General features: G+C 35.1%; 1 protein-coding gene across 1 annotated transcript in view; it reads left to right on the top strand.

The window, feature by feature from the left end:
• The first annotated feature begins 84 nt into the window (after positions 1 to 84).
• Positions 85 to 14284, top strand: part of CEP290 (centrosomal protein 290) — a 91055-nt gene continuing 76855 nt past the window's right edge. Inside the window, exons 1-10 of the mRNA XM_047065687.1 lie at positions 85 to 316; positions 883 to 1012; positions 1169 to 1246; positions 2216 to 2285; positions 2550 to 2596; positions 5038 to 5181; positions 9454 to 9507; positions 10247 to 10399; positions 10817 to 10999; positions 11680 to 11769. Of these exons, the coding sequence (XP_046921643.1) occupies positions 911 to 1012; positions 1169 to 1246; positions 2216 to 2285; positions 2550 to 2596; positions 5038 to 5181; positions 9454 to 9507; positions 10247 to 10399; positions 10817 to 10999; positions 11680 to 11769 (921 nt within the window). The 5' untranslated portion in view covers positions 85 to 316; positions 883 to 910. The remainder of the gene's footprint in view (positions 317 to 882; positions 1013 to 1168; positions 1247 to 2215; positions 2286 to 2549; positions 2597 to 5037; positions 5182 to 9453; positions 9508 to 10246; positions 10400 to 10816; positions 11000 to 11679; positions 11770 to 14284) is intronic.

Genomic DNA, 14284 nt, shown 5'->3' with positions numbered 1-14284 from the left:
TTGGAGTCCTCATCCCTCACCTTCTCCCAGTCTTTAACAGAGAGTACAAGGGACTTTGCAGGAGAATCTAAACGCAAAGCATCACCCAAGGTCGTGAAATGTAGGCTCCCCTCGCATCCGGGGCCTTGTTCCGTCTTTAGCTGGGTGGGGAATGGTGTCGCCTAGCAGCCGCTGCCGCTCTAGATTGCACTGGACCAGTTGGCGGGATCCTGAGACCCGGTGGAAGCGCGCTGTGGAGCGGTCGGGCGTAGCGGCAGGACCAAGCTTGGTCCGTGCGGCAGATGAGGGGACGCTGCTGGTTGCCATCCTTGGTTAGGTGGGTGGATTTTGGTGAGAGGGAGCAGCCAGTTTCTTTCCAAGCAGGTTCTTTAAGCCTCAGGGCCCGTATGTAACAGCCTAGCTTCCCTGCTCCCTAGTCTTTGGTCGGCAACCCATTTGTCTTCTAGCTTCGGCCCTGGTTTCCTCGGCCTACCTGCGCCCATTTCAGCCGTTTCCGCACGCTTTTTACCACCAGTTCCTGCTTCTCCGAATCAAGATTCATTTTCAGCCTTCCAGGCAGCCCCGCGCTTGGCACCCTTAGATATTCGAGCGCCTCTAGTGGTAAGGGGTGGGGGGCGTAGAGGAGGAGACGCAGAACCTTAGTTCTGATCCAGATGAGTCTTAGGAAGGGAACTTGTAGTTTATTCAGCTGGTGCAGCATCTGCTGGTTTGTGCCAGCTGTAATTTTGATCAAGGCTATATATATCTGTATATATGTATATCTGTCATACAATTAAGGAGCCATTGCTCTTTGCTAACATCTTAGAGTTATAATGATGTAATCTACAAAAACAGTAATGTTGTTTACATTGAAAATGCTAATACCCACCTGTTTTGTTACAGAAGGTAAAGCGCAGTGAAAGATTTCACGATGCCACCTAATATAAACTGGAAAGAAATAATAAAAGTTGACCCAGATGACCTGCCTCGTCAAGAAGAATTGGCAGATAATTTACTGGTTTCCTTATCCAAGGTGCTTAACTGATAAACAATACATAGTTGTGTGTGTACATACACGCACAACTATGATTAAGTTGTCCACGAAATCAATGAATGTCACAAATGGAAGAGTTCTCATATTTTGCCTAAGGGTTGTAAAATATAAAATAGTTGCTTTCTCTTTACTTAGGTGGAAATAAGTGAGCTAAAACATGCAAGTCAAGAAAATGTGATACACCTTTTCAGAATTACTCAATCACTAATGAAGGTTTGTATGCTGTGGGTTTTAACAATGTTTTTGACTATTAGAGGACGTTTAAGGAACTGTTCTTAAATAAGTTAATCTTTATGAAAGTACCAAGATCACTGAAAATGAGATTGCTTCAAATGTGGATTGAGCATTTTAGTGTGCAAAACATTGCTAGTTTCTGCTTTAAAGTTCCTAGAAGAATGTATAAGGGAAACAGGATGGGGGTGTTTAAAAATAACATACGGAGGTCCTTTGTTAATTATGTTAACATAATTCTGAAGTCAGAATGAAAAATATGAATGACTTCTGTAGGGATTTGTTAGGAGGGGGAGAGATTTTGGTGTGAGAGGCCTCATAAAGGGCAAAGGCCAATGAGTATACTGCAGGTAGAAATCACCCTAAATAAAAACTGGGACTAGAAAATGTGCTTATTCTTTACATTTGAGGAGACAGGTGCAGAAAGTTAATAGTAAATTGTAGAGAAAATAAATGTCGGGTATAGTTTACAGTAGTCTAAGTGTATTTTATGCTATCCCCTATGAGGAGCTGTTAGGATTTTTGAGCCACGATTGATTGATTCAAAAGTATTCCTTAGGAAGGCTAAACTAGGTATGTTAAAAGGACAGAATGAAGGGAATTGAAGCTGTTTAGACAGAACGTTGTGAAGGAGGTTAAGCATAAGATTCTGGACTAGAATAATGACGATTGGAATAGGAAAAGATAGTAGAAAACATTACAGAAAAATTAGAACATTAGAAAAGTTACATTACCACGTATGAGATTGAGGAGAAAAAGAGGAATCAAAGATATTTTGAAGCTGTCATATCCTTAAATAAGAAAGTCATCTATTCAACAAACATTTACTGAAAATCTCCATATCCCAGGTACTGAAGGCATTAAATACTAGGAAAGCAAATGAAACAAAGTCCTTGTTTTCAGTGCTTTTGTAAAGGCATATTGAAATAACTTTTCTTTTTAAATGTTTAGATGAAAGCTCAAGAAGTAGAACTAGCTTTGGAGGAAGTTGAAAAAGCTGGAGAAGAACAAGCAAAATTCGGTAATGCCCTGGAAGAAGTTTATCATAGTGTCCAATAGGGGACTCCGTTTAACATATTCTATAAAATGTGTGTATTCCCAACTTACTTTGAAAGACATGTCTAGAACTCCTGTTTTATGGATGAGGTATAGAAGTTACTTTCTCTTATGTTACCTTATTACAATCATGATGGAGTCTTTAAAAATAATTTTATTACTTTATTGAAATTTATGTAAAAGTTTGTTTTGAGATAAATCTGACCAATTGAAACTTTTTTTTTAATAGAAAATCAATTAAAAACTAAAGTAATGAAACTGGAAAATGAACTGGAGGTATGTCCTTTTGTATTTCCCTAGGGTGTAATTGTTAATTTTATTACTTTGAATTAATACTTTTACAATTTTCTATTGTCTGGAAAATCACAAGAGTGGTATTGTGTTCATAATTAATTGTTCAACATATATTTTATATATTTATTACATACCTTAAATTCTAAGAATTGAGCATTCAGTTGTGAACAAAATAAAAACATTAAATAGCCTGAAGTTTACAGACTAGAGGGTTATACAGAAGATTACTAGTAACTGAGCTGGCATGGAGGCATATGGGAATTTGAGGAATAGTGACAGAAGGATATGGCAGAAGAAGTAGCTTTTGAGAAAGCTAAGAGCCAAAATATGAATGTAGTGTTAAGGAACCAATACATTGAAATTCCTGAGAATGTGGGAAGGAATGTGCTACAAAAATTAGCCTTTAAAAGGGAGAAAAGACCTTCTTTTTAATAGGAAGAATGGATGTGTATAGAAGCTTTTATGTTTGTAGGTTTAGTACCTGGAAGTGGAGAGATTGGAGGGATTGCTAAAAATAAGAGGGGAAGATATATGGTCAAATTTTAAGGAAGATTAAGCTTCAAAAATAGTGGAGAATGAAGTGGAGATTAGGAGATAGAGAGTCAGATGATTTGAGTTCAAATCCTGATTCTTTTACTTATTAACTGTGAACTGGGAGGAGTTATTTTTTATCCCCTACTGTATATCTATCTCCTAGAAGAATATCAGCCACTCTCAGTTAATACTTACTAAATTAATTCTGAAGTTGGATTCATTCTGTTAGTGTTTAGCCAGGAACCTGCTGTGGAATGGAAGGATAGGGCTGTGGGAGATACTAGTAAGAAAGTGGTTGATGTGGTGATTATGAAATCTCAGCTGATGGGTAAAGAAATCAAGATTTGATTGGTGGGAGAGGTTAGAGAGGAGTCCAGGGATTAGAGGGTCCTGTGAGGTCAGAGGGCAGGTATACTAGGAATCATGAGAGAATGTTTCTGCTGGCACAATGTTCTGGTGTGGGCATGAAAGTGGGAGGCTATAGTGAATTCAAGAAGCATGTAAAAAAAAAAAAAAAAGAGTGAGAGAGAGAGACCAGAATGAGAGTTATATGGATGTGGAAACTGCTTAGTGGGGCTTTTTGTGGAAGACTAGGAGCCATGTGCCAAAAATTCTCAATGAATTTTGAGAGGGAACAGTTGGGAAGTTAGTAGTTTGCTACTACCCTGAGTAGGTAGGAAATAGATAACTGGATATCATGTGGAATTCAAAGCAGCTGGAGTTTTCACAAAATGGTGGAGGAAGGATAGCCTGGAAGTTGCAGGTTGAGGTAAATCAACACCATGTCTTGACCCTAAGGTCTATGGGATGTGAAAGAATGAGCATCTCCCAATTAAAAGACTTCCAAAGGAATTAGTATATTAAAGGAACCAAATTGGACCTAAGGCAGGGAGATGGAGAGTATGATTTCAGTAAAAGGGCTGGGGGTATAAAATACTAATATATCTTGATTTTTGAGAGCACAATGGAAGGTTTTCTGAAGGAGGAAAAGAGTGAGAAAAGTATTATATAGGATTAACACAACTATATTGTAAAGAAATGAATGTGAGACAGGTAGATGACAAAAGGATGTTTTGGACTATGAGTCCAAATAACAGGAACATGAAGTGAAATGGATTTAATTTGCCATAAGATTTTTTTTTTTTTTTAAGTAAACTACCCCTAATGTGAGGCTCGAACTCATGACCATGAGATCAAGAGTTGAATGCCCTACTTACTAAGCCAGCCAGGTGCCCAATCTGGCACAACATTTTAAAGATGACCTTAGTCTAGGCCAATCTAGGACAGTAACACTAATCACTTGTGGCTATTTGCAAGTGGCTATTTAAACTTAAATTCATTACAATTAAAATTAATTCAATTCTGTAGTTGCAGTAGCCACATTTCAAGTGCTCAAAGCCACATGTAGGTAGTGGCTGTAGTACTCTACTGTGCAGAGAACATTTCCATTATCCTAGAAAGTCCTGTTAGACAGCAATGGTCTAAAGAGAGTCTGAGGGAAAGGGCAGGTTAAGAGCACCAGAGGTCAGCGACTGGGTGGAGGCCCTGGTGAGTTGTAGCCTGGTTTCAGAGTCCTGATGCTCAGGAGAAGCCTTCATAGCTCATTGCCTGTGTTCTCTGCCTGTGTAGTTTAGTCTGGGGTCTGTGGCTCAGTGGTTATAATAGAGCCTGAATGATTGACAGTCCATTTGTAGCTGTGGGTGGCTCAGAAAAAGCTTAAGGGCTTGCCAGTCTGCAAACTAAAGCTTAAATAAACAGTTTTAAAAACAGGTTCTTAAGCTAACATGATTTTAAACATCTGGTGCTGATTATAATACAAATTTAAAGTCAGTTTGTTGTTGATTCTCCAATTATAATGAGATTGATTTATAGTTTTTGTTTAATTTAAGATGGCTCAGCAATCTGCAGGTGGTCGTGACACTCGGTTTTTACGTGATGAAATTCGCCAACTTGAAAAGCAATTGGAACAAAAAGATAGGGAATTGGAGGACATGGAAAAGGAGTTGGAGAAAGAGAAGAAAGTTAATGAACAAGTAAGGAACATTTTTTCAATGAATCTTAACCATTTAAGTTACGTAAAAACACCTGATTATGCATTTTATAGTGGTAAGTATCAGTTAGTATGTTTTATGTGAGAATTGATGTACTGTATACTTATCTCTAAGGTTTTACATCACTGTTCATGTTGTCATCACATCTTTAAATCAAATTCCTTGTCTTCAACAGTACCTCAACTTTATGCAATAAATAGCTATCCATAAAAAAGTAAAGGTTCTTAAGTTGTGTTAATGCCAACATTTTGTAAATCAATGCATATTTTAAATCATAATATTTCATCATTTATACAAATATAGTCATTACCTTTTAGGTTATTCCTTGTTATTTATAAAATACTTCATGCAGTGTACACTTAAATTTAGTTTGAGAGCAAAATTTTTGGCGGATGAATTTGTAAATTCCTGTCAGAAAACAACACGTTTCCTAATTTGCCTCACCTGTCAGTCAACTTATACAAAATCTGCTGCCCAAGTGTGGTAACTGTCCCATCCCAGATCCTCAGAAGCTTTCTCTACCTTTGTGTCCTTTAAGTGAATGGTGTATTACATCCTGAGAATCTTATTTTGTCCATTGTTCTCTTAGAAATAGAAGGTGGTAAATTTTAAATAAACAACAATGATTATAAGGTGATGTTGCTATTTAAAAGAATCTGTTATAAATTTATTTGTAAGGAAAAACATCCCTATTCTTGCTATATCCATTTTCTTACATAATTTAGAAGATTTCATGTAAGAGTGAGCTATTTATACCCTTGTTGTAGTGGAAAAAGTATGGATTAATGGCACCTAAAGATTAGAAATAAGTTCTTAGAGGATTGTCTGTTTAGTTGACTCAGTAAAACGTAATAGACCTATGGCTTTCTTAATAATCATAAAGGATTTGGGGGCGCCTGGGTGACTCAGTCGGTTAAGCATCCAACTTTGGCTCAGGTCATGATCTCACAGTTCGTGGGTTTGAGCCACGCATCCAGCTCTGTGCTGACAGCTCAGAACCTGGAGCCTGCTTCAGATTCTCTCTCTGCCCCTCCCCACTCATGCTTTGTCTCTTTCTGTGTCTCAAAAATAAATGCTAAAAAAAATAATCATAAGGGATTTAACCTATGATATACAGTAATGGAATTGCTTGTTGGGATGTTTGTGGTTTTCTAGACCATTGTTCTTCTGTCTAGCCCATGTATTAGTCAACTTTTTGTCATTTATACCACATACCCTTAGCGAATCACAACTACCTTGTCCATTCTTAGACTACTATCTTTATTCATAGGTACATACACAGAGAGCTTGAATACATAGGCTATATACCATTCTAGTTGCTAGATTCTTTGAGATGGAATATGAGTATGAGTTGTTGGCAATTTCTTCTTTGCCCTTAACCAGTCATTCAGTTTTATTGAGTATTCACAGCTTGCCAGAGACAGTTAGGGCAATAATATTCTGCTTCTTGATATTCATTGTCAATAACAAATGTAACATGGATGATACTCTGGGGTGGGATATCTAAATCAATCTTGAGGTTCAGGAAGTGATTTGTAAACTGAGACTGAAGTAGGAGTTAGTCTGGCAAGGGAATGGGATGGCCTTGGTGGTTAAAGAAATGGCATTCTGGGCTGAAGATACAGCATTTGCTAAGATCTAGAGGGAAGAGATGGCATGGTGAATTCAGGGAACTACAGTTACTCATTCTGGCTGAAATATAAGTAAAATAGCTAGTATAGAATCCTTACTAATTGCCAGTTACTTTATATGCACTCATTTGTTATTCCTCATTTCATACTTATCATATAAGATAGGTAACATTTCCCCATGCTATAGATGAGGAAACTGAGGCACAGAAAGGTTAAGTAATTGTCCATGGTTACAGAAATAATAAGTTGTAAGACCAGGATTTAAATCCAAACTTACTCAGTGAGTCTGTGTTCTAAACCACTATACTATCCTGCCTTCCTAGTTCAAACATTTGTGATCCTCTGGAGAGATAAGCACAGGCCAGTTTCTAAGGAGTTTGCTCCTTCTCCTAAAAGGAACCAATGAAGAATTTTGAATCCAAGAATATCATGATGAGATCTATATTTTTGAAATTTATTCAGCTTTAGAGAGTGGATTGAAGGGGACTAAGAATAGTAAGGAGACAGGTGTGGTAATTCAGGCAGGTGCCAATGATGGACTAATTAAAGTCATAACTCAAGGGATTAAGGGCTGGAGACACGTTTAGAGAGGTAGGTGTAATTGGATGTAGTGAATGATTGATTGTCAGACAAGAGGGAGGAAAGGAGAGGGGCCCCACTAAGTAGGGATGCAGGAGGGGTTTAGAAGGTGTGCAATTAGTTTTCACCTTTATACATGTTGAGTCCAAGGTCCCAGTGGGCATATTCACAAAAGAGATCTATGGATTTGGAATTCATGAAGGAAAGTGTGGATGATGATTTGTGAGTTATCAACATAGATATTGAAGCCATAGAAATGACTGTAAGGAGATCTCTGAGAAATGTCTAATGAATAGGAAGAGGTGCTTCAAGGAACAGCACTTTAGAAAGGACAAAAATAAAAAATGTGATGTTTGACAAACTAAGAGAAGAGAGCATGAGTAGTGTTAAATGCTTCAGTGTTCTTTACATCTCTGTCCTTGTTAAAATTTTCCAATTCATAAACGATGGGACTGTTTCTTACCTCCTAGCTGATGATGATGATGAGGATGATGATGATGGTGATGATGATAGTAGTAGTAGTAGGTAAACTCCTCAAATTTGTGTAGCATTTTGCATTTTGTTATAAACTTTCTCTAACCTTTTTATTTTGAAAACTATCAAATAAACATGAATATACTCTTCATATAGATTCCCCAATTATCAAAATTTTACCACATTTATTTTACCTGTCAGTATCTTTGTTTTAAGAAAAAATCTTTTTTGAATGTTTATTTTTGAGAGACAGAGACAGAACACAAGCAGGGGAGGAGCAGAGAGAGAGGGAGACACAGAATCCAAATCAGGCTCCAGGCTCTGAGCTCTCAACACAGGGCCTGATGTGGGGCTCAAACCCACAAACTGTGAGATCATGACCTGAGCCAAAGTCAGACTCCCAATGGACTGAGCCACCCACGTGCCCTTCTGTCAGTATCTTTGTAAACACATATCTCCCTCTCTTTCTCTTTGCTGCGTCAGTTAAGAGTTGACTGCAGATAAGATGATACTTCACACTGAAATATTTCTGCATGTCTCCCCTAAAAAGTGTATTCCCCAAAATAACCACTATATAATTACCATATGCAGGAAATTTAATATTTATTCAATACTCTACTATCTAGTCTATAAACATATTTTTTTCTATTGGCCTAATAATGCCCTTCACAGTCCTCCACCCAATATCCAAGGTTCCATCAAGGTTCACATACTGATTTGGTTATTTATTAAAGACTTTTAAATGTATTATAATTGCAAACCACTGATATTTTATTTTTTCCTTGAATGAGAGGCAAAAGCAGAAAAGTGAAAGGTCATAAGAGGGCTGGGGTTTAGACAACGGATGAAAAAAATCTATGATAATGGTTATAATATTTGTTTTGGGAAACAAAAAGAGTCATAACTGAAATCATCTATATGAGGAGAAGGAACACTCCATAATTTTTTTTGTTATTTCATGTACTGAGCATTGTGCTGATGACTTTATATACAATGTACTTAATTTTTACATCAACATATGAAACGGAAAAATTGAATTTAAGAGATGGTAAATGATTTGTTCATATTGTACTAGAAATTGGTGGATGAAGAATATAAACTTGGGCCAGTCTGATTTCAGATTGCTTCTTTTTAACCATTATGTTGTACTGCCTTATGTTTCTAAGTAATTTAATGCTCAACAGAACACAGAATATTCTAGACCTGACATAGAAGAACTGCAAAATGCTAAAGATTTTGGACAGAAAATTACTGTTTATTAGATTTTGGCAGGGGTGGGGGTGGATAATCTGTATACAAAACTTTGGTTAGAGTTTTGGTTTTAGTTTGATTATTGAAGCTTTTAAACTTAACCTGTTTTACTTTTCCCAATCCTTAGATTTCACAAATTTTGGATTATTGCTCATGTCTTGGATCAACGTGAAATCCTTAACAGTTAATCATTCTCTACTTCATTAGAGAGGATTTCAAATTTAAATTGATCGGCTGAAAGCCTGGTTTTATATTGAATCACTGCTGGATTTTATTATTATTAATCTTTTTTTTTTTTTTTTTTTTTTTGCTATTTTAGTTGGCTCTTCGAAATGAGGAGGCAGAGAATGAAAACAGCAAATTAAGAAGAGAGGTTGGTAAAAAATTTTAGTAGTTGTGGCAGTTCAACAAAGATACTTGTTAAAAAAGTTTTCGTAAATTTATACTCTAACTAGAACTGTATTCTTCTAGTAATGTTTTCAAGCTGGCTGATATTATGATAGGAATTTGTCTCAGGGAAATAGAAAATGAGAGTTGAAGCCATCAAGTACTGTATTCATCTCTTACTTTACGTGGGTAAATTTTGCTTTGTTTTATAAGCCATTCTTTGTTTGCTAACTGACTGTACAACTGGATTTCTGTCTTATTGCTCTTCTTTTACCTACTGTTCTTTTAAATGTTTTGTTTTTTCATGAAATCTTAAAAGTTCTTTATTATTTGGCTCTTTTGAGCCAAATAATATTTATGCATTGTTTACCCTTATAGGAGTTCTTATCTTTTTAACATAATCAAAATATTCTTTGTTTTGGTTGATTATGAGTAGTCTTGCTTTCTTTGATCATCCAAAATAATATCTCATTCTCCTATAATTTCTCATTTTGGTTTTAATTTCTAATGCTTGTTTTTTAATTATATATTTCCTTTCTCGTTTCTAATTACATTTTTCCTGTTCTTTTCTGGAGAACAAACGTCTAAAGAAAAAGGTGAGACTTTAAGGGTGGTGATACCTTGGGAATTTCAAGATCTGTTTTGAGATCCCTATTTGGAGGATGAAATTTTTGTTTCTCTGGATAGTTTCTTAATAGAAAATACTGTATTTGGTCTTCTTCCAGAATGAGCAACTTCGTCAGGATATTGTTGACTATCAGAAACAAATAGATTCTCAAAAAGAAACACTTCTGTCAAGAAGAGGAGAAGACAGTGACTACCGATCACAGTTGTCTAAAAAAAACTATGAACTTGTCCAATATCTGGATGAAATTCAGGTAAAATAGAAGTCGTTTCAAGGCAATGATTCTTGTAAAATAATCTTGTTATAATGTAAATCTAGTGTTTGGTCCTACATTTAAATCCTTTAGTAGAAATCTTCAACTATGCATTTGTAAACGTGAAAGAAATTACATCTTTGAAGTTATAAATGTTGCAAATTCATTCATTTTATATGCCTATTTTGGGCATTGCTTAAAAAGAACTAAACTTTTTTAGGTGGAATTTGCTTTATATTTAATTTAATTGTTCAAAAACAATTGGTGTTACAGACCTAGTAGAAAGAATTCTCTTGATCTAATAGATCAAGTGGAAAGAATTCTCTGCTCTCCAGCAGATAGTTAAGACTCTGTTTAACTTTAATTTAGTTTAAATTTCAGTTTCTTAAGTTAACTATTACTTTTTAACTTTATTAGACTTTAACAGAAGCTAATGAAAAAATTGAAGTTCAGAATCAAGAAATGAGAAAAAATCTAGAAGAGTCTGTACAGGAGATGGAAAAGATGACTGATGAGTATAACAGGATGAAAGCTATTGTACATCAGACAGATAATATAATGGACCAATTAAAAAAGGAAAATGATCATTATCGGCTTCAAGTAAGAATTGCTGTTAGATTAACTCATTTGTACAGACTTCATATTGTATCATTACTATTTGTGTGAAGCTGAAAAGTACTTTAACTTTCTAGGATGTGTATTCTTGTCTTATGCTGTAATGTATTCTCTTATACTGTAATATGTTGCCATGCTGATCTATTTGTCCATATGTGTTTCTCTAATGGGACACAAGGTATCCTTTATGTATACCTCATTATTCTTGCCATTTAGGATATATAGTTGATACCTGAATGAATGTGTAGACAGCAATCCGGGAAGCTAATAAATGTGGGGATTTTCTACTAAAGATTCTTAGAAGCCCTGTGGGCCATGAAGTTAAATTTTACACCTTAAAATAAATATAAATATCCTAGAAAAACAATACATTGCTCATTTTTTACATGGATTAAACTAGTGTAAAACATAGAATAATGCTGAAACATATAGTTCTCTAGTAATGACAAATAATTATACCTTTGTAATGAGACAGAAACCATTAAATATTGCCTCTAACTACAGAACTGCTCCAATAATGAATGTGCATTGGTAATGTATACGTGTATACACGTATGAGGATGTATAATGTATATATGTAATGTATGTGTGAATGTGCATATATAACAAATACGTATATATTGTGCTATTTTGCAACAGTTCTTGAAATAATTGTTGCCTTTTAGGTGCAGGAGCTTACAGACCTTCTGAAAGCAAAAAATGAAGAAGATGATCCAGTCATGGCTGCTGTCAATGCAAAAGTAGAAGAATGGAAGGTGTTTTTTTCAGTTGACATAAGGGGTTTTGCATTTGTATTTTTGATTTCAATTTCTTAGTTTTCTTTAAAGGCCTTTGGTAGTTAATGACATTTTTATTAGGCAATATTTAAAGTACATCAAATGTCCTGGTTACAGGAGCACTAAGTGCTCTCTCTTGTGGAATCCTCTAGCATATTTGTTAGTAAATGAGTTCTTCCACATCAGTGAGTTAAACTTTAAGCTGAACTTTTTGATAGAAGTCTAAGTCTAAATCATAACATATTTGTCCTCTAAAATAGATAATTCTAAGTAAAATTAAAATTTTTCAACATAACTCATAGTTACTTTGCATATGTATTATAGTTCCAGGTTTAATTTTAGTTTTTTTAATTCTCACGTCAAATCAAACTATTGGTTTTCAGCGGAAATGGGAGAAAGGAAAGGGATCTTTTAGAATCATCTGAGTTTTTTTCCAAAAAACACCTTTCAGGCTCCTCCCCACTCTCCAACCCCAACCAAATCCCCTGGCCTTACCATATCAGAGGCTAAGGGTTATGATGACTATATATTTTGAAAAAAGTCTGAAGCTATTCTGAATGAGTAATTCTAATTTTAAAAGCTGTCATTTCCATAGTTATTGTTTTTTAACAGTTCATATAAATCTTGTTGGCTATTTGGAATTGGTTATCTGGGAAGCTCAGATAACCTATATTTTAAACACAAGCAGTAGGAGTGGAAATGAGGCCCAAAGAGTCCATTGGAGATTAGTAAACTTTCTGTAAAAGTCCAGAGAATAAATATTTTAGACCATCTGGTCTCTGGTATAACTAAACTCTGCTATTATAACATGAAACCAGCCACAGACAATAGATAGATGCATGAGCAAGGCTGTTTCCTAATAAATCTTTATAAAAACAGGCAGCAGGCCAAATTTGGCCTTTGATTCTGTTTTTTCATCCCTGGGTAAAAAGTTTTTACATTATTTTAATTTGGGGGGGGGAGAGATGGTAGTATATAGTATTCTACTGCAGTTTACTTTGTTTTCACTTCATGCCTTTTAAGAATGATAGAGTACTGGTTTATTCTTTTTAATTGCTTTGTAATTTTTCTTTATAGATAAGTTATTTAATTGATTCCCTATTGTGTGACACTTAGCAAGGTTCTGGTTTTTGATATTAGAAGCAATGTTACAAGGGTGCAAGGGTGGCTTTGTTGGTTAAATCCAACTCTAGGTTTCAGCTCAGGTCATGATCTCACGGTTTCATGAGTTCCAGCCCCACATCAGGCTCTGCACTGACAGTGAGGAGCCTGCTTGGGATTCTTTCTCTCCTTCTCTCTGCCCCTCCCCCATTCATGTTGTGTGTGTGTCTCTCTCTCCCTCCCTCAAGATAAATAAATTAAAAAAAAAAGAAACAGTGTTATAATTAATTCTTTATGTATTTGTTATTTTGCAAATATGCAGGTTAAATTGCTACAAATTGTGATACATATCCAAATACATACCTCCAGTTTGACACTTGCCTTTAGGCTTTATGGTATTTTTTGCCATGAAGTATTTCTTTTTATAATATACAGTTTATTTTTTTGTGCCTTTTTATCATAATTAGAAAGGGTTCTGAGTATAAAATTGTTTTCTCATACTTTCTTCTAGTGGCTCCTAATTTCATCTTTTACATTTAAGTCTTTGAAGCATGTATAATTAATTTTGGCATGAAGAATGAGGTATGGATGCAGTAGACCTACTCAGTCATCCAAACATTATATATTGAACATTTTATCTTTCTCCTACTGAAATAGTTTTATTTTTAATATATACGAAACTTCTGTTGAATTTGAATTTATTTTTGGACTCTCTCCTTTATATTGATTGATATGTTTTCTAACCATGTATCTTTGTTTTAGTTATTGTTATGTATAAATATTTGTAAAAGCTGTTCATTTTTCAGCTTTTACATGCTTTCCTATGAACTTATTTTTTTTAATATAAATTTTAGAAATAGTTCTTAAAAATCTCATTTTAGAGACGTCAGGTTGGTTCAGTTGGTTAAGTGTCCAACTTTTGATTTTGGCCCAGGTCATGATCTCACAGTCCTGAGATCAAGCCCTGTGTTGGGTTCTGGGCTGGGCATGGGACCTGCTTGGGATTCTCTCTCTCCCTCTCCCCCTTCCCTGCCCTCTATCTCTTTCTCTTTCTCTTTAAAAGAAAAAAAAAAAGAAAGAAAGAAAAGAAAAAGAAATCTTATTTTATTGGATATGTGATAAATTTATAAGCTAATTTATAAGTTGATTTTGGTATTTGGTTCTTCTAGCAAAGAACACAAGACATCCTTAATTCAAAATATTTTGTGCCTCTTGGTGGCATTTTAAAGTTTTCTCCATAAAGATTAATTGTGCAAAACTTTTTTGTAGTTGTATGAAGGTATTTATAATATGGATAGGTTTTGGAAGCTTGTGATGGTTGAAAGATTGAATTTCTAAAACAACAAAAATTTTTTAAAATGTTAAGACAGCAACTAAATGTATATTTTTGAAT

Source organism: Lynx rufus, unplaced genomic scaffold (genome assembly GCF_022079265.1).
Source record: "Lynx rufus isolate CCGP_SWC_20201006 ecotype Redwood Valley unplaced genomic scaffold, mLynRuf1.p SCAF_7, whole genome shotgun sequence".
Taxonomy (NCBI): domain Eukaryota; kingdom Metazoa; phylum Chordata; class Mammalia; order Carnivora; family Felidae; genus Lynx; species Lynx rufus.
This window is presented reverse-complemented; position numbering and strand designations above follow the sequence as displayed.